This window comes from Galleria mellonella, unplaced genomic scaffold (genome assembly GCF_026898425.1).
Source record: "Galleria mellonella isolate WM207_F2 unplaced genomic scaffold, CSIRO_AGI_GalMel_v1 utg800, whole genome shotgun sequence".
Classification (NCBI taxonomy): domain Eukaryota; kingdom Metazoa; phylum Arthropoda; class Insecta; order Lepidoptera; family Pyralidae; genus Galleria; species Galleria mellonella.
This window is the reverse complement of record NW_026442158.1, coordinates 1,014,309-1,035,293: the sequence shown is the minus strand read 5'-3', so window position 1 is coordinate 1,035,293 and position 20,985 is coordinate 1,014,309. Positions and strand designations below refer to the sequence as shown.

The 20,985-nt window shown below is 35.6% G+C and overlaps 1 protein-coding gene across 1 annotated transcript; it reads left to right on the top strand.

Moving 5' to 3' along the window:
* Positions 1-83: 83 nt before the first annotated feature.
* On the top strand, positions 84-20,611 carry LOC113518511 (leucine-rich PPR motif-containing protein, mitochondrial-like). Its single transcript, XM_052901802.1, has 16 exons — positions 84-289; positions 374-721; positions 1,234-1,390; positions 1,862-1,971; positions 2,530-2,761; positions 3,293-3,499; positions 11,088-11,301; positions 12,749-12,961; positions 13,511-13,731; positions 14,423-14,599; positions 15,573-15,731; positions 16,561-16,775; positions 17,015-17,188; positions 18,735-18,957; positions 19,220-19,442; positions 20,211-20,611. The coding sequence occupies exons 1-16, from the start codon at positions 171-173 to the stop codon at positions 20,390-20,392; spliced, it is 3,174 nt and encodes a 1,057-aa protein (XP_052757762.1). The 5' UTR covers positions 84-170; the 3' UTR covers positions 20,393-20,611.
* Positions 20,612-20,985: the final 374 nt, after the last annotated feature.

Genomic DNA, 20,985 nt, shown 5'->3' with positions numbered 1-20,985 from the left:
CTAAAATCTATAAAAATGTTTGCTATGCTTACCACTATACAATGCTATAAGCACTAGAATACTACTACTAGAACGGAATGTCAAAATTGACATAATTTTGACAGTTATAGTATTTTGTAAATTGTTACATACATCTTAAAAGTATTTATTTTGTTTACTTTAAATTTGAAATGCTCATAACAAGACAGTATATGAAAATTATTAGTTGTAGGGCACTAATAGATAAAAATATTTCAACTAAACAAAAACTAGTTACGTTATCTTGCCCTTGCCGCAATCGTGTTTATAGGTTAGATTTGTATTTTAATTTTGCGTTGTTAGTACCCCTTTTGGGAATTTAAAATAATTTTAACAATTACATTATAATCCTCAGAACATTCGCCAGTAGCGTGTCTACAAAAAATCCTGGGAATATGATTATTAAAAATGGAGCACAATTTTCAAATGTATCGAAGGATAAAATTCCTCAAGTGACACCACACGGGTCGGCATCGTCTGAACAAGTATTAGAAAAATTTATTGCTGGTTTATCGAGTGATATACATCAAAAAAACAGGGTGTACAAAAATGACTTGATGAGAATAATCAACAAAGTGAAGGAATTAAATTTTTCAACAAAAAGACAAGGTCTGTTATTAATCAGATGCTGCACAGAATTGTTGCCCGATGAAGCCAGCTCTTCACGAATGGCTTTGGTTGAGATAGTGTGGAATGCACTGAAGTGAGTCAACTAATCTATTCTGTATTTTGCAATTAAATAGTTAAACTCCCTTAAGGGTATCCATTTTGTCAAAGTGTCAATATTAAGAGTTTTTCTATATTTCATATACATAGTAAACATTTTTGGCAAGTCATACTCAAGTATTTAATTTATATGTTACTTCCTGCATCTAGCTTCACTTGTGGTCATATTGTTATCAAATAATATATATTTTTTTAAGAAACAACCTGTAAATGTAAATTGGACTCTTATTTCTGCACTGAGCTTTTCATTAGGGCCATTATAAGTCTGAAAGAAATGAGCTATCAAATGAAAAATATTTTTTAAATCACACTGGTAGTTCTATAAATTAGTATGTTCATACAAAACAAAAAAAAAAAAAACTTAAATTAGAATGTAGAATGTCTGTTTGCTTTAATTTTAAATTGCACTATTTGATAAAAAAAAAAGAAAACTTATTACATATGCCAAATATAAAGAATCAGATAATAGGTAATTTTACTTTTTTGTAGGCCTCATACAAAATTTGAGGTGGACCACTACAATGAGCTGCTACGAGTATATATAGCTAATAACAGAACACTCACAGCCAGTTCCTTCATCAGTCAGATGACTCCTGTAAAACCGAATATCACTACATATGAACTAATACTGAGAGCACTTGGAGAGGTGAACTTGTTATTTTTATCTAGAAACATGTATTTATTAATTTACTATAAAACATACAAAAACTGTTGCAATAGTAGTATTGTCCATTAGGGACCATCTTGATCCCCTTATACTCCCTTTAATATATTCAAATCATTTCTGCTTTCAGTGGTTTTTTTGGTTTATTATGGAATAGTAATACTTTGGTGGGGTATCATTCAGGGATTTTGTTAATAGGTGAAAATGGTAACCCTGCTTGTGCCAATGGTATATGTCAGCATACACATGGAGTACCAGTGAGATATGATAGGTGAGATTGAATGCAGGGCAGTTAAGCCATCATGACAAATTTATAAAAAATTAATAAAGATAGTTCCAAGGGGGAACTCCATTCTCATTACTAACCCTTCTCCCCTGTAGTAGGGGGTTGTTGTACTGTATTTGTCTATATGGGCAAATATAATTATTGAAATGTATTTAAATATTTGGCAGGCTGGTGATCTTAATCAAGCTACCGAAGTGATATCAAACATGAAAGCTCAAAATCTTCCAGCCACCGAAAGTATATTCAATTCACTTATAATTTGTCAAGGAAAAGCTGGGTAATATATTTATTTCGATTTACTAAATCATATACTGCTCATATTTCTTTTTTACAACTATAATAAAATTGTAAATGTATGAAAAAAAACCAGATCAAGATGAAAATTAAAAAAAAAATTATAAAATTTTTGCAAATACAGGTTAACAATCATAGTTATGCAAGTAAAAGGCACTTATATTTTTTTTTATGCAAATTATGAATGCAAACAAGCTGATGGCCCACCTGATGGGAAGTGGTAACCGTCGCCTATAGACATGAGCAGTACTATGGACATAACAGAGTATACTGTTTCACCCACGATACCCCTTATGCGTTGCCATTCCTGAGGACTCCTCATACTTATAAATCTCAATTTAAAACAAGGAATTCATGAACTTTCTTAGTATGTTCACACTATGTACAATTTGGAGAGATAGAAAAACACAGCCTATTGTAGTAATTTATTTTTTCAATATATAAAAACCTTATAAAACATAAATTAAATGTACAAGTTTTTTTTACATGTTACATAATCGCTGTTAGTTATTTTGATTGTTAATAATATTAATATTTGTAGCAATGTCAGTAACATTCAAGAGGTATTGACAATGATGAAGTCTCTGAAACTTGAGAACTCTATAGAGACCCACACAGCAACAATGAAAGCCCTAGCATACAATAAGCAAATTAAACTTTTATTTGAAGAAATGGATAAAGCAGAAAGAAGTGGATTACAGTTTGATGAAGTTCATATCATGGAGATTGTGAAGACTTTAGCTAATGTTGGATCCTATCAGTCTATTCCTCGGGTATATTTAATTATATTTATCTACTTTTATATATTATACATATTTGAGAATATTTTTTTATCTGTTAATAGTCATTATCGATTGATTGCATATGTAAAAATGTATGAAAATTATTTAAATGGTGAAACTGGTTAGTTTTTTAACATATTGCGGAAGAGTACAACAATTTTACTCATAATGTAAATAGCGTTTAATAACATTTCTTATTAAATCCGGCCACCACATAATTTATATAAAAATTCCTAAAGAAAATTGGGTTAAATTTTAACTTGTTTAATTTTAGATATAATTCTTAAGACTTGGTAAAGTTAAGGGTAAATCACATTTGACTCAATCTGATCTTATAAATCTCTTTATATGAAGTATGAGAATATTTGCCTTTTTTAGTTTCAAAATATATAAATATTATTTAGAATAATAGTAGTAAATTTTTGAATGTTGGCATTTTCACACATACTAATGGTGGCAGAATTAAGAAAAATAATTCTAATCAAATATTCAGTGAAACTAATACTATATTATGTTCTTCAGGTTCTCCGTCATCTTCCAGAAGAAACCCTCAAAACCCCATCTATTTCTCCATACATGCAAAGTGTGGCAACTTTGCTAGTATTCCAGAATCATCCGATAGTTGCGCTAGAAATATATAAATGTTTGCCCTTACCCTCTTTTGGGCCTAAGGATGATCAAGGACTTCATGGAAGGAGCTTAGTCAGAGACTGCGTAAAGGCTTCTATAGTAATTATCCTTTTTTATTTTTATATATAAATTAATATTATAAATTGTTGACCGTTCGTAAAATAAGATCTTACAAAAAATGAAATTAAACGTCCGGCAACGGTTATTAGTGGACTGTATGAAATTTTAATACAATGGTGGTAGTTAACATAAGAAACACAAGAGGATAATTAAAGTGGAGACCACTGACCTGAAACTTTGTAGTTAGCAGGATTCGGTTCTGGCTTTAGGCTTCCCAGTACTTCTGGCTCGTTCGAACTTACCCTCAGATCCAGGTTACCTATCCACCGCCTTGAACCGACCAGCAGTGCAATGCCCTCCTCTCAATCAGCCTCTTGGTTATGTGTGATATGATTAAAAAAGCGATACGAAAAGACAAACGATATTCGCGGCAATATATGCACGCGTGCGATAATATTTTTAAACGAGAACGACGACAACGAACGTACGTTCTACCGACACATTCGATAACAACCGACAGACTTTTTTTTTTTTGTAAAAATGTTGCCAGGCGAAATTTATTTAAGCTACAATTCTTAACATTCCGCCCACCAAAATACAACATATTTTCCTAATTACACATTAGCAATAGGTTTCCTTTCAAACGACACAATTAATTTAACGATAAATAACGACAAGTTAAACGACAAAAATTTAACAAAGGTCTTTAATTTGATAACGGTAAAGGGCACAGTTTAACGACTGGCCTCTTACATTCACCAGAATTGGTTCGAATGGTAACGACTCTACAAACTCCATCAGTACCACGGTGAAGTTTGACTACTCGACCAATCCTCCATTTCATTGGACTGCATTGCTCATTGACAATGAGAACAAGAGTGCCGACATCAATCTCCTGTTGTTTGTTGTACCATTTGAGACGCGACTGCAAGGTATGCAAGTACTCTAAATGCCACTTGCGCCAGAAATCCTGATGGATTTTTTGTAGCAATTTCCAACGCTGCAACGGTCCCAATTTTATATCAACTAGATTACTTTCAGGTAATATAGTGAGAGGTTCCATGGTGAGAAAATGACCAGGAGTCAACACCGAAAAGTCATTGGGATCCGAACTGATAGGCGATAGAGGTCTTGAGTTTAACATGGCCTCTATTTGAGCTAAGACGGTATAAAACTCTTCGAAAGTAAGACGTTGTATACCTATTACACGAGACAAATGAGTCTTTATTGACTTCACACCAGCTTCTGCTAAACCGGAAAAATACGGACTACCGGGTGGATTAAAGACAAATTCAATTTGTTCTACATGCGTAGCATTTTGCAGCAAGTCATGCAATACATTTGCTGCACCGATAAAATTTCTACCTTGATCCGAAATCAACCGAGAGCAACGACCGCGCCGAGCGATAAAGCGCCTTAAAGCTGCTAGGTATGCTTCCGTAGTTAACTCAGACACGAGTTCAAGGTGCACTGCCTTGGTGGCAGTGCATACAAAAACACATACGTACGATTTAAATGTACGTGTACCACGACCACGACCCAAACTAATATCGAAAGGACCAGCATAGTCGACTGCCGAAACCGAAAATGGCTTTATTTGATTGATACGACACGCTGGTAAGTTACCCATGATAGGTGGCGCTGCAACTCTAGGATGAGCACGAAAGCATTTTACACACGAGGATATTACTGCATGAATAGCTCTCTTCGAAGACAATATCCAAAACTCTTGAGATAATAAGTTTTTCAAAGTTTGCATACCAGGGTGCATAAACCGATGATGATACTCTTCGATAATGAGTGTTGTTAATCTATGATTACGAGGCAATAAAATTGGATGTTTGACATCATAAGTTAGGTTTCCCTTGGAAAGCCGACCGCCCACCCTCAAAAGACCATGTTCATCCAAGAATGGAGACAACTTTCGAATGGGTTTGGAAATGGAAAGCGACGATCCTTCCTTCGATAAACTACAAAATTCTGATGCAAAACAACGCTCCTGAACATGCCTCACTAGAAAACGAAACGCTTGATTTATCTCTGCACCCGACAAATTACAATTATTTTTCAGCATAGGGTTTTGCAAATTATGAATATATCTAAAACAATAAGCCAAAATACGCAAGGCGCGCTGTAACGACGAGAATCTATTTAATAAATCATCTATAAACGACATATTAGAGGCTGTGAAAAGACTATAAATCTTTTGTTCATCAGCAGCGGCTTGATCGAACGACATCTCTGAATGTGGCCACGACACTTCAGGGTTGGAGAGCCAGGCAGGTCCCGCCCACCATAACGTATTCTGAACTAAATCAACAGGAAGTAAGCCGCGAGAACCACAATCCGCTGGATTTTCAAACCCAGAAACGTGATGCCAATTTTGCGGAGGGACTTTCTCCTGAATATTTACCACTCTATTAGCCACGAAAGTTTTCCATTTAGATGGACAAGCACGAATCCAAGTCAGAGCGACAGTTGAATCTGACCAAGCATAAATATTACTAAAGGGATAAAACTCTTTTAAAGCATCGACAAATGAGCAAATTAAGTCCGACAATAAGACAGCTGCTAACAATTCCAAACGTGGAATTGAGCACTTACGTAGAGGAGCTACCTTTGATTTTGCACAACACAAGCGCACGACGACAGAACCATCATTCTTAACGACACGACAATATATGACGGCACAATAACCTCTTTCCGAGGCATCACAGAACCCATGGAGTTGTAATGACTCGAAAGACTCGACCATTCTGCGAGGAATGGAAAACGAACTTAACGACGACAATTGTGATTTAAATTTAGACCACTCTTGACTGATAGTGACGGGAGCATCACTATCCCAATCGACACCCGATAACCACAAAAGTTGTAACAAATATTTTGCCAGAAATACCACTGGTGCTAACAAACCCAATGGGTCGAAGATTCTAGCGATGTCCGACAGAATGGATCGCTTGGTACAACGAGTATCACTGGAAGATGTCTTAAATGTAAAAAGATCATCCCCAGGAAACCATGAAAGACCCAATATTTTAACCGAAACATCACGAACATCTTCAAAATCACGAAGTTGCTCCGAGTACAAGTCGGAATCTGACACCTTTTCTAGAAATTCTGGACAGTTTGAAGTCCATTTACGCAAGTGAAGATGACCCGACGACAAAATTTCTACTAATTCCTGACGTATTTGCAGAGCATTCTCTACAGAATCGGCGCCTGATACGACGTCATCAACATAAGTATCTCTAGCTAATACTGCACTACCACGTGAAGCAAGAGACGAAAATTCCTTTGCCAACCTAGCAATGCACCAAAGAGCCTGATATGGGGCACAGGATACACCATAAGTCACTGTGAGTAATCGAAAATCCCTAACAGGATCATTAGGAGAAGGACGCCACAAAATGCGTTGATAATCACAGTCTCGAAGATGAACAAGAAATTGACGATACATCTGCTTGATATCTGCAGTGAACACAACTGCATGCCAACGAAATCTGACTAACAAGTCAAAAATGTTCTTTTGCAGCTTAGGGCCCGGTAATAAAGAATCATTTAAGGACCTTCCTGTAGTATCCTTGGCGCTTGCATCGAATACTGTACGCAAAGGAGTAGTAGCCGAGTCAGGCCGCATCACTCCATGATGCGGAATGTAATAAAAATTACCATCATTCGATGAAGGTGGTTCAACTTCCTCCATGTGACCACTTTGAAAATAGTCATCCATGAATTTGACATAAGCAGTCCGAAATAGAGGGTTTGTTTTAAATTTCCTCTCCAAATTTAAAAGACGCTTGAGAGCAATCTCACGAGAATTACAAAACTTGGGCTTCGCCTGAGGGTCAACGAAAGTTAATGGTACTACCATCCTACCTTCAGGACTACGACAATATGAAGCGTTCATATAGTTTTCACACGATAATTCTGATTTCGAAAGTACGACAGATTTGGGGGGATCAATAGTTTCTAATTCCCAAAAACGTTTAATATTGCTGTCCAAAGACCAACTTGAAACAAAGAGACAATCATTGTTTGTGGAACTAGAGACACGATGAGAACGATAAGAATCAACATGAGTAGCACATTCTCCCATCACTACCCAGCCGAATACAGTGCTAACAGCAATGGGCTGACCTACATTGCCTTTGACAAGGCCTTCTTGAAGTGCTGATGTCAAAATGTTAACACTAACTAACATATCGATAGGTCCAGGTATGTGGAACGAGGGATCAGCAAGATCCAAATCCAGAATATGTTTCCAAGCCGAGACATCAATTTGTCCGGATGGCATATCTGAACAAATCTTGGGTAAAACAAAAGCTTCAAATGAAAATTTACAAGTGACATCACCATTTGATGGAATAATTTCACAAGCGACTGATCCAAGTGTGTCCGCTGACACATGACCAATACCACTAACAGATTGTTTGGTATTCCCAATGTGAAGTCCAAGTTTCCTTGCACAGGTGTGTGTAATAAAATTGCAAGCACTAGCACTATCCAAAAGAATACGAATAGGTGTCCATTTATTTAATTTAGTTTTAATGAGAACAACTGCAGTTGAAAACAAAACTTGAGTTTCAGTGCCCAATACAGCCAAGGTGGTGGTAACTGCTGAAGCTTGCGGTGAAAGCTCTGTATTATCACCTTTGTCAAAATGAAGTAAAGTGTGATGTCTATATTTACACTTAGAACAATCGCTAAATGTTCTACAATTCTTTACAATATGTGAGGGCCGAAAACATCCAATACACAGTTTATTTTCTTTTATTAAAGAGAATCTTTCAAAGGGTGACAAGCTATTGAATTTTGAACACTTCTCCACACTATGACTGGAAGAAGAACAAGCAATACAGTTAACCGAAGGCACAATAAGCGATGGTTTTGACCTAATTGTTGGTTTACTAGTAATAATATTTGACTTTGATGTGTTTGAATTCTCCAAGGCTCGACTTCTTTTTTCTATGAAGTTAATTAAATTTTCATATTTAGGTATATCAACATTTGAATCCAGTTGTAACTCAAATGCTTCCCTTGTTACTGCATCCAATTTACTCCACAACAAATTAAATAACATGAAATTACTATCAGGTAACTGGTATTTCGAAAGTATATCTAAATTTTCTTTAAATGTTCGACAAATTCTGTTTAATTCTAAGCTACTCTTTGACTTCACTGATTCACAATTTAATAATCTTTCATAAAAGACAGTAGCGATGACTCTTTTTTGTTCATATTTGTGTTTTAAGGTGTTATATGCTAACAAATAGTTTTCATCACAAAGGGGATAATTTTTTATTAAATCTAAAGCTTCACCTTGAACATTTGACAATAAGTAATGAAGTTTTTCTACTGGTGCTATCTCTTTAGAGTGAATTAGTGAGTCGAACAACTGAATAAAAGAGACCCAATTTTCAATACGGCTGTCAAAGGGTTTTATAATAATTCTGGGTAATTTCATATTACTACTACCACTAGACGATATAACAGGTTTCTGTTCTATATTTTTCAAACGATGTTTTATTGATTTTACTATTTGCTCAAAACGAAATGACAATTTTAATTCACTGGATGTATCACTCCCGGACAACGATGTTAATAGTTCCAACTGTGACTTATGGAAATCATCCTCAATATCCTTTACATCCTGTAAACTATAACCAATTAAATCGGTGCCCTCCATCATTTCTATGCGGGCAAAAGCATAATCACGCCCAATGCGATTTCTATCGCCTGCATCCAACGATGAACGACTGGTTTCCATTGTTTAACAAAATAACTATTTTTTAATTACAACGCAATATCCAAATAAAATGAAATAACTTGGAAAATAACAAACAACAAAATCAAAACAAACGAAATTGACAACCAAATTACGAAAACAAAATATGACAATCAATTTTTACATTGACAGTCACTTTTAAGATACGTTCTGAAACGATAAGTTTTATTAGCGCAAAATCAATTTAAATATTTTAGATAAAGAATTACGATTTTTAAATTATCAATATTAACAATGAAAATATTTATTTATATTCAATGAATAATGTTTTTATTATTTTGCAAAAAGTTATTTCAATAAAAACGATCGGCGAGATTTATTGCGACAAAATGATGGAACAAAACGTTTCATGAAATTAATACAACGAAACGCAATATGGCGTCAAAATGGAAGAAATCCTGATTGCTAATGTATGATGTAAAAGTACCCACTTATTTTTACAAAAAATTAATAATGCGAAAGAATTACGAAAATTAGTTTTTTAAACTCGAAATTACACTAAATTATCCAAAGATCGCCTTACAACAAAATCCGGCTCGAAGGACCAACAAAATGTTGACCGTTCGTAAAATAAGATCTTACAAAAAATGAAATTAAACGTCCGGCAACGGTTATTAGTGGACTGTATGAAATTTTAATACAATGGTGGTAGTTAACATAAGAAACACAAGAGGATAATTAAAGTGGAGACCACTGACCTGAAACTTTGTAGTTAGCAGGATTCGGTTCTGGCTTTAGGCTTCCCAGTACTTCTGGCTCGTTCGAACTTACCCTCAGATCCAGGTTACCTATCCACCGCCTTGAACCGACCAGCAGTGCAATGCCCTCCTCTCAATCAGCCTCTTGGTTATGTGTGATATGATTAAAAAAGCGATACGAAAAGACAAACGATATTCGCGGCAATATATGCACGCGTGCGATAATATTTTTAAACGAGAACGACGACAACGAACGTACGTTCTACCGACACATTCGATAACAACCGACAGACTTTTTTTTTTTTGTAAAAATGTTGCCAGGCGAAATTTATTTAAGCTACAATTCTTAACATAAATATAAGAGTGAATATGTTAATTTGTTTATGGTTTATAAGAGATGAGAATTAACACGAAAATGTTAATTAATTAATTCCCGTTTCTTATATTTATAAGTGACGGGCAATTTATTACATCATCTCTTACATTAATTATTTAATAAAACATGCGACACGAAAGTCTAAAAATTAATGATCGTATGTTGTCTCTTTGCACCTTGACGGATCAACTATAGGTATATACTTCACTGTTACATACCTCACTGTTATATACTTCCCTGTTATATACTTCACTATTATATACTTCCCTATTATATACTTCCCTGTTATACACTTCCCTGTTATATACTTCCCTGATAACAGGGAAATATGGTGATGGTATATAAATAACATCACCAAATTTCACGACGATTGATTTAGATATAGGCCAATTTTTTGTCTCGATAAATCAATAATCCCAGTTACACGGATGAAATCGCAGGTAAATTTAGTACATGTGGAGCCCCATACTAAACGAGAGTGCTATACATATACCCACTGGATGAATGATAGAAAAATATATATTATTTTTTTTCATAGATTGTATTGAATTTAGTTTCTGATATTTTTAATTTCCATATTTTTTGAACGAAAGGACTGTATGAAAGTGCAACATTTTTTTTTCGAGTTGTTCTTTTTTATAAAATACTTTCAAGTTATTACAAAGTATTCATAAAAAAAAAATCAGTTATTACAAAGTTTCCCAACGTCAGTGCTATAGAAAAGGGTAACCTATGATATTTGATATAGAGTTTATTTTCTTCCAGTCATCGAGCGTCATAGGTCTCGTAACACAAGAACTAATGTCCTCTGGAAGGAACCCAATAGCCCTACATAATGCAGCGGAGGCGGCATTGCAATTGAACAAAGTGCCACTTGCTCTAGATTTGTTTATGCGTATGAAACAGCTGGGCATGCCGCTCAGACCTCATTATTTTTGGCCTATTTTATTGCATAATTCTAAAAGTTACGGGGAAAAAGGTAAGTTGTTTCTAAATTAGGTTTTCTATTTTACGGATTTAAACAGCTACTTCATTACCAACATATCCTTTTTTTTAATGGGTGATATTGGAATGGTAACCCTGCCTGCGCTATCGGTATACGTTGACGGGGTACCAGTGAGAGATGATTGGTGAGGATGAAAGCAGGTCAGTTAGCCCATCGTGACGAATTACACTAGAATTAACCACGATGGTTTCCAGGTGAAACCGTGTCGACTTGACATGGTGTATTGCTAGCAATAGGTCACTTAGACCCCATTACCAACAATCCCTTTCCCCCCAACCTACATATCCTTTTACACTTAAACTCACCAAACATTCCTTTCCCGTGAGTTACGTAAGAGGCGACTAAGGGAACTTAATGGTCGAGAGATAGGCAGTAGTGTCCCTCTTAAAACATCATCAGAAGTCCAACTGCGGTTGCCAGCATGTCTGCACAGTATGGCAAATCCCTCTGAATTGTAAGTCGCCACAAGGAACAGCCCCTTTCCTTATTACTTAGTCTATGGGGGAGGCCTATGTTCAGCTGTTTCGATCTGAAACATAGATTTATTTCCTTTACATTATTGTTGTAAAAAAAACTATTAAAACTTCAGTTAAAAAAGTATTATCAAAAGTGGCTCCGTAAGGAAGGAACAGGATTAATACGTGGTTTTATTTTATAAAATTTTCCGGGTTAATATTGTCCACTTAATAACCTGCGGAGACAAATTAACTTTCTTCTCGGACTATCCAGAAGATTTTGGTCCTTTGAGCCGGATATGACCAGTCCACAGCAGTAGACATACAACGACTGATACGATGATGATGATGATGATGATAATTCTAAATGTTATTAAAATAAAACACTATGTATCTAATTTATTTTTTAAAACTTATGCCATTCTAATTTTATATAGATATTTATATAACTTTTGCCCGCTACTTTGTGTGTGTGAATTTTTGAAGTTTAGTAACCACTTCTAGAAGGCGTATCAAGATAAATCATAAACCACATTTTAGGTTCCATCTAAAGAAATACAACTGTGAATACATCTTATTTTATTTGGACTCCCCTTGATTCTTGGTGAGATTTAGAGTGATATGACGAAACGTCCTACCTTGGGGGAGGGCGATTGTTAGTAATGCGGACTACCAGTTCCATTGCTAGCAATACACCTCCCCAGATCGACTTCCACGTGGTCCCCCCTAGAAACCATCGTGCTGAATTCCAGATGTATTCATCACGATGGGCTAACTGACCTGCATTTTCATTATCCATTTATCATCCCTCACTAATGTCCTGCCAGCGTTAGCGCAGGCGGGGATATCACTCCATTATCATCCATTAAAAAAATGTCCTCCCTTAAGATGTCTTCACAAATTTCGATATCAATTCTTTTAATAGAGATCCTTTAGAAAATAAAACTTAAAAAATATTACTACAGGTATCATGAATACGCTATCAACTATGGTTAACATGGAAGTGAAGCCAGATTACGACACTGTTATGGACTACACATTACCATACGTCAGTTTCACCTCGCCCCAGAATCTAATGAAAAAGTTTCTAGATACAGGCCTCACTGTGAGTACAGTGCTGACACCTATGATGGTCACGCTTTTGCAAACGGGACAAGTAATGGCAGCTAGTGAAATATGTAAGTAATTTTTTTTTTATTTACTCTTTATTGCATCATTTAAAGAATAATACAAATATAAATATATATTACACTTATTGAGTACAAAAGGCGGTCTTATCGTTAAAGAAATCTCCTTCTAGGCAACATTTGGGTAGAGGAGAAAGAAAAAAAGACGGTAGCTGATAGAAAAAGAAAAATGTTAATAAAACACATGTAAATAGTCATATGAACATCTTACAACTATGTATTTATAATAATATTTGCTATAAAAACGAATATATTAACATATGTTCATATAATAAACATATTGTAACATTATTCATATATATACATATATCTTTTTTTGAAAGAACCGATAGAGGGATTAGTTTGATTTGAATAAATAAAGAGAGTTTATTCCATAACTTTGCAGCACGGAATATAGAGGAGTTATGATAAGGTATATTTCTTATTTTAAATAGTAACTCCATGTTATTTTTTTTAATAGTCATTTAACTCCGAAGTTAAATTAGTGAGTAAAGCCGATATAAGCAATTAAAATATATTATATAATTAATAATTTCCTAGGTGAGTTATTCCAAGGTAAAGTGGACGCGGAAAAGATATTGAAGCCCTTACTAAAAGGTTATTTAATAAGTGCCGATGTTAAATCAACCGTTCACATATTAGAAGATATTTTAAAGAAGGCCATAGACAAGAATAAGGATTGGGTCGGCAGGTTCTTGTGTGTGTTTATGCAACATAAAAAAGTATTGGAGGATATATCTGACTTTTTGGAATTGATTAAGGTGATTATAATTTTATTGTTATATTTAACGGCATGTTTTATAAAATATGTTGTAAAAATATTGTCTTAATTTTTACACATTTATTTTTTCATTTTGTAATTAAGTATATGGATGAAGGGTAGTAGGGTAGTATATCAAAACAAATAACAATATGAGTTTTTTTAAGTAGGAACTTTTCTTTTGAAATGGGGAAACGAAAAAAAGCTAATATCCCATATTTGTTTCAAAAAGCGTAATTAAAATCTAAAAAAAAGATTTTTTTAATTTCACGTGACCATTCTATTATTAATCATTAATTTTTGTGATAGGAGGGGGGGGGGAGGGGGAACGATTGTTAGTAATGAGTCCTAGCAGCTTCATTGCTAGCAATATACCTCATGAAGTTGGCCTCCACGCAGTGGCCCCTGTCATGATTCGGGGTTATTTTGTATGAGCTAATTAATGGTGACCGGTAACGGTGATCATGGGCGGCGGTAGTCACTTACCATCAGGTGAATCGCATGCTAGTTTGCCCCCTGTATTGTAAAAAAAACCTACTCTCATCCCCACCTATCATCTCTCATCGATGTCATACCAGCGTATACCGATAGCACAGGTGAGGTTACCATTCCACTATCATCCATAAAAAAATACTTTGTAACTCGAAGATCTCTAGTCCTAAAATTAATTTGTATAATCCGTAAATTTATAGGCAATAAAAGCGGCAGACATAAAGATATCGACGCCGGCAGCTGATTATTGCATCAGCCGACTGCCAGAAAAACATGGTCAGGATACCATTGATATGTTCCGGAACAGCTTAATTGATATCACTGATGAACGACTCGTGGATGAGAGTGAAATATTCATGCAACAGATGCCACATCCTGTAAGTACTATGTATGTCTCTTTGTCTTCGCTCCATACAAATGCTTCGAGAAAAACAGGTCAACTTTTTCATACAATTTTACGTGATAAATAGTTATGAGTGATTCCTTTATAATAATAAAATAATAATAAAATTAGTTTATTCATCTCCACAAATTACAATGTATAGATTATTTATTTTATACAGAATAAAATATCGTAATTTGTGGGAGATCTGGAGCCCAAACTAAGTCGTAACTTGTATCTTGGACACCAGGTCCCCCCTAGTAAAATAGTGACAATTCAAAGTAAAAGGCAGTTGCGTGGAGTAAAATAAATATGATTTAATATTAGAATAAAGAGGTGCGTGTGTGTGTGCGTGTGCGTGTGCGTGTGTGTGTGCGTGTGTCTGTGTGCGTGCATGCGCGTGCGTGTGTGTGTGTGTGTATAACTTCTTATAATTAACGTTTTATAATTTTTGCAACTTTTTAATGTGTTAAAACTCATTTATTAAATAATTAAATATAGATAACGTAGAGATACATTATGTGCATAAGTATATAGAACACTGATAAAAAACAAGTCAGCTAGATTTGCTAAAGCTAGAGTAAAGAGATCCGCTCAGAGGCCCCCATCCAACCCGTACAGGAGGGTTTAGAAGACCGTAATTAATTGATTGATTGTGGAATATCAAAATTCAGTACATAGACAAACGTTTTGTGAACACACAATTGTACACTTTATTTTGAAAAAGAAATTTTTTGTATATATTATATACTTTTTTGATGGGCTCTGTAAAGCAGAAAATAGAGCTTCCAATATTATTTTTATTTAATGGCAGTAACTTGATTTTTTATTTTATTGATTTTTATTTTATTATTTGTTGTTCACAATAAAAAGTACATTTTATGAAATGGTAAGGTAATGTAGGAAAATAAGTACTATGTACTTTCGACCTGTTGGAAGGTAGATTCCGTCACTTGCAATTGTTTTAGAAACATATGAACGAGGAATCTCTAAAAGCGCATCTCAATGAGTTAGAGGCCAAGGGCATGAACACACGCGGTGTACTGAGGAAGTTGCTGCAACAGTACTGCAGGGAAGGAAACCTGGCTGCGGCCAGGCAGATAGCCGAAAAGTGCCAGAAAGAAGAGGTGAGTAAAATTATTTTATGTAATTGAGAATGATTTGATAGAAAGTATTGCCTATAGACGTGGATACCGCCATAGTCATTATAGAATACATTGCGACACCTATGGTAATCATGCATTGCTATTTCTGACGACCAAGAAGTTATATCTCAGCATTTTCTTTGCCATATCCCATTATTCAAATCATAGCTGCCCTGTAGTATGGCTGTTTTGCAAGAAAAACGTGAGAGTCTATTCAGGTCTTTTGGGACTTTTAAGAAGCTAATTCCCTGTGGTTCCGGCTTAGAATAGGCCACTTTTTCCTCTCTCGTGGGTGTCGTAAGAGGCGACTGAGGGAGGGCGAGGGATGGACAGCAGCATCCCTCTTAAAACATCTCCAAAGCCTAACTGCGGTTGCCAATACGTCTACCAAGCGTGGCAGCTACTGACAAGCCCCCCCTAGAGGGAGGCTTTTGTTCACTAATGGACAATTAAAAGTTGATATCATGATGATAAAGTAGACCATTTATATTTCTCCATGAAGCAATTGTATTTGCATGGTTTTGTTTAGGTTTGAAGGGTGGAATATGGCAGTGAAATTATAGTATGGAGACGTAACATTATAGTCCTCAGAAAATAGCAACACATGAGGGGCACAATGAGCATCACACTCCATTTTGCAATATCCATGATGCTGTCCATGTTTATAAGCGACGGTTACCACTTTCAATCAGGTGGCCCGTCAGGCTGTTTACCATTTTAAGCATATTAACAAGAATCCTGAAGATAAATAAATAGTTTTATTTATATATATTATATTATTATATTTTTATTATAATATTTTTTTCTGTAGGTATTCCTCTCAGCGGGCATGAAAGCCGCCATATTTGATTTACACGTGAAGTTAGGTGAACTTGACCTCGCAGAGATAGCGCTTGCCGATCTAAACAAATCATCGCCTAACTTCACGCTGGATGAGTACAAAGTAATAGACTTCGCGACCCTCATGGTGTACAGGAAGAAAATCGATCAGGCAATGGAGTTGATCACCGAACAGTCTAAAAAGAGGTAACCATAACTTAAAATTAACAAAGTACATTTCTACTAGTAAGTCGTTTGCTTGTGTACCTCTGTCCCATTCGTGTTTATATCATTCTAAGGAATCGCATATACAATGCTATAAAATAACCGATCAGTTGAATTAGCTGAACCTTTTTTTTTATTGTGTATATTGATTTTCGAAAATTCTGACTACTCGTGCGAAGTCGGGTAGGATCGCTAGTATAATAATTATATTTATTTTATAGGCGTGTAGTAGGCGGTCGCGGTATATCAATGAACTGCTGGCGCCTTCTGGACGCGACGGCGGCACACGGCTCGCATATTGAAACTCGTAAAATGTTCGAACTACTTTCTTCGTTGCGGTATTGCAAGCCTTCCAATGTGATTTTAGGACCATTAATACGTGTCCATTTGAAGGAGTAAGTTATATTATTTTACTTTGTACAAAAGTCGATTGCTTGGGTACCTCTGTCCCATTCGTGTTTCAACCGTGAAGCAGTTGTGTTTGCATGGCTGTGTTTCGGTTTGAAGGGTGGGATATGGTGTGAATTTACTGGGTACAGAGGAATAACACCTGAGTCCTTAGGAATGGCAACGCATATCATGGGCGAAACAGTATACTCTATTATGTCCATGGTACTGCTCATGTTTATAGGCGACGGTTACCACTTTCCATCAGGTGGGCTGTCAGCTTGTTTGCTATTTTAAGTTGTATAAAAAAAAATATATGTAAATTTTATCTCATTTGAAATATCTATTTTTTGTCTAACAGTCTGAAATCAAGTATTTTTTTATTGCTAGGGAGGCAAACGAACACACGAATCATATAATACTAGTACTTATAAGTTTTTTTATTTGTCGCAAACATGCATACAGCCCGTCTAATGGTAAACGGTCACTGTAGCCTATGGACGCCTGCATAACTAAGGCAGTTTTTTTTAATAGATGTTAATGGAATGGTAGCCCTGTGCTAACGGTATATGCTGGCGGAGCACCAGTGAAGTGTGATAAGTGAGAATGAAAACGCAGGTCAATTAGCTCATTGTTATGAATACACCTGGAATTCAGCATGATGGTTTCCGGGGGGGACCACGTGGAGGTCGACCTATCAGGGTATATAGCTAGCAATGAGAATGGTAGTCCACATTACTAACAATGCAATGCAAGGAAGGAAGGCCTCCTTGCATAACTAATGGTGTCACGTGCGCCTTTCTGAAAAACCTTAATATACTCTTTTTGAAGAACCCCATATTGTAGTCTCTAGGGAGCTCATTCTACAGTTTAAGCGTTTCCCGGCAGAAAAATACTTTGAAACTGCACTGTAGGTGACTATTATTTAGGTTCGAATATATAGATAAAAAATTAAACAATTATCAGAATTAGTTGTAAACCTATTTGGATTTTTTTTTATTCGAAGGTTACAGATTGGTCCTATAGAAATTTTATCAAAATCGGTTACGTAGTTTGGTTTTTTTAACATAATTAAAATAACAAGTTTAATCGGTTAATTAGTGTTTTTTTTTTAATTAGGATAACAAGTTTTGTCACAAATGAAGTCACAATTTTAATTATTAATAGCAATAATTTATGTGTAACTTATCTGTAAGACGGGTTATCCTAGTACCGACACTAGTCTCTCACAATGATTGTTTTAAATTGTAACCTATATAGCTGTAAATTTTATTATGTTGTTATTTTGTGAGAGAAATAAATATATATTTACATATTTACATTTACATAAATAACATATATTTTACATTTAATTATGTAATAATTAATTGAATTCTATTGCAATAACAATTAATACAACAACTATCATATATACTACTACATACTATCTTATGCAAATATTGTAAACATTTACACGAATTTTGTATTTATGGTTGAGTAAAACTTATTATATACTATTTATAAATTGATTATGATCTGTTTTGCTTATTTTATGTTTTGTAATTTATTCAACAGTAACAATCTTCAAGAAGCAGTGAACGAGTTCTCTCGCCTTGCTTCCAAGTATAATAAAACGCCTCTGAAACACGAGCTACTCTGTGCTATTCTAAAGGCCATGGGCGACGGTCAATCGGAGGAAACCTTTGTTACGAATGAGAAATCAAATGGCAGACTTAATAAACTGGTTCAGACCGTTTTAAATGTTGACAAGAAAGTACATGGAGCTGGGGATGTTCAGGTATCTTTATATAGGTTTATTATTATTGATACTAAATGTTGATTTTTTATAACATTAATAACTTTTGTCTGCTAAAGTGTGGTAACGTCATAATTATCTGTTAATTTTCAAAACAAAAGTAGTAACAGTAGTCCGCATTACTTACCCCCTTCGTTTCATGTTCATAGACGACGGTTATCACTTTGCATCAGGTGGGCCGTTAGCTTGTTTGCAATTCAAAGTGTCAAAGTTAGCTGGGTTTATAGAGTTTTTATTCTTGCAGCTGACTCTGATAGCAGCTCTCGCCGATGTTGGCTACAAGAAGACACTGCGTAAACTGTTCCTGGACCCCACCGTTAAGTTTCACCCGGATGCTTTGCTCCGTCGCTGCGAGAGGTTCGCGGATGAGCGGAAGGTGCTGGCCTTAGAGGCAATTGCCCAGTGTGCTAAAGATCTCAGACATATCGACATTGATGGAGTTTACGAACTCATGCTGGATGTATTCCGTAAGTGTTATACTTTATTTATCAAAGGGAGACTTTGTACAATAGGTTATTCCATCAACTCAACAACCATGCTTTACCTGTGTTTCGATTAGGAAACGATGATGAGTAAGGGTAAAAACAAACCAGTTAGTCCATTGTGTTTTTTTTTTGATAGGTGATAATGGTATGGTAACCTCGCCTGCGCTAACGGGATACGCTGGCGGAGCACCAGTGAAGGGAAGTGATGAGAATGAAAACAGGCCAGTTAGCCCATCATGATGAATTCATCAGGAATTAACCATGATAGTTTCCAGGGAGAACCGCGAGGAGGTCGACCTGGTTGGGTGGGTATATTGCTAGCAATAGGATTCTCAGTCTCCATTACCAACAATCCCTTTCCCCCAGTCCACTGTGATTAATTTACCAGGAATTAACCGCGATAGTTTCCAAGGCGGCTCGCGTGACGGTCGACCTGACAGGTTGTTATTGCTATGAGGGCTAACCTCCAGACGGTTATCTAAATCGGTTGTCAACGAGTTTTTGTTTGCTCATTCGTAATCATAGACACATAAATTTCAAAAGATCAAGTAATGAACATACACTCTTCTTATAGATCATGGACAATATTTCGTAACATGACTTTGATTATTGAATAGAAGGCTGCTCATTACACAGGCGTGAACCGCGCTCATGAATAGCGCCTCTATTTTGTTCGAAACTAGTCGGGCATCTCCTAATTTAAAACGTGAGTTAATAAATAATTACAATGTATGATTTTTAAATTTTCAGAACGCGATGACAACTGCGTAGACGCATTGGCCCTCTGGAACAGAATGCAGGAAACGGACGTCACACCCTCCCAGAAATTCGTACGAAATATTTGCTCACTGATCAAAGCGAATAATAGACCTGTACCCTCAGAACTGTCTGTACTTCTTGACAAGCAGGCGAAGAAGGCAACAAATGTTTAATTTTATTGTACTTACTATCACATTAAAGAAATCAATAAGTTTGTATAGTGTCGACGTGCCATGAAAAAAAAAAGATAAAAAAATGGACTCTTAATTTCTAACTCTTAATAAATAGTTTCGTGGCCATGTAAGGCCATGTTCATTATGTAAGGCCACCAATTAGATATACTGTAAATGATTAGCATATTAATGTCTGTGATATTAAATTATTGTATGATATTTTTCTTTTTCCTAATCCATTGTGATCCATACATTTTTACATGTCTATCAAAAATAAACCCAGTTATCCATATCAGCCGTTAACTGTCCAGTGCTGAACATAGGCCTTACCCGTAAGGGGGAAGGGGGTTTACCAGTAGTTGCCACGCTTGGTGGGCGGGTTAGCAATCGAAATTTGGTGATGTTTTAAGAGGGACGCTGCTGCCTATCCCTTGCCCCTTAAGTTCTCTTAGTAGCCTTACGACACCCACAAAAATGTTTCCGGTGGCCCATTCTCTTTTGTGTTATTGAAATTATAGATATATATATATATATATATATATATATATATATATATATATATATATATATATATATATATATATATATATATA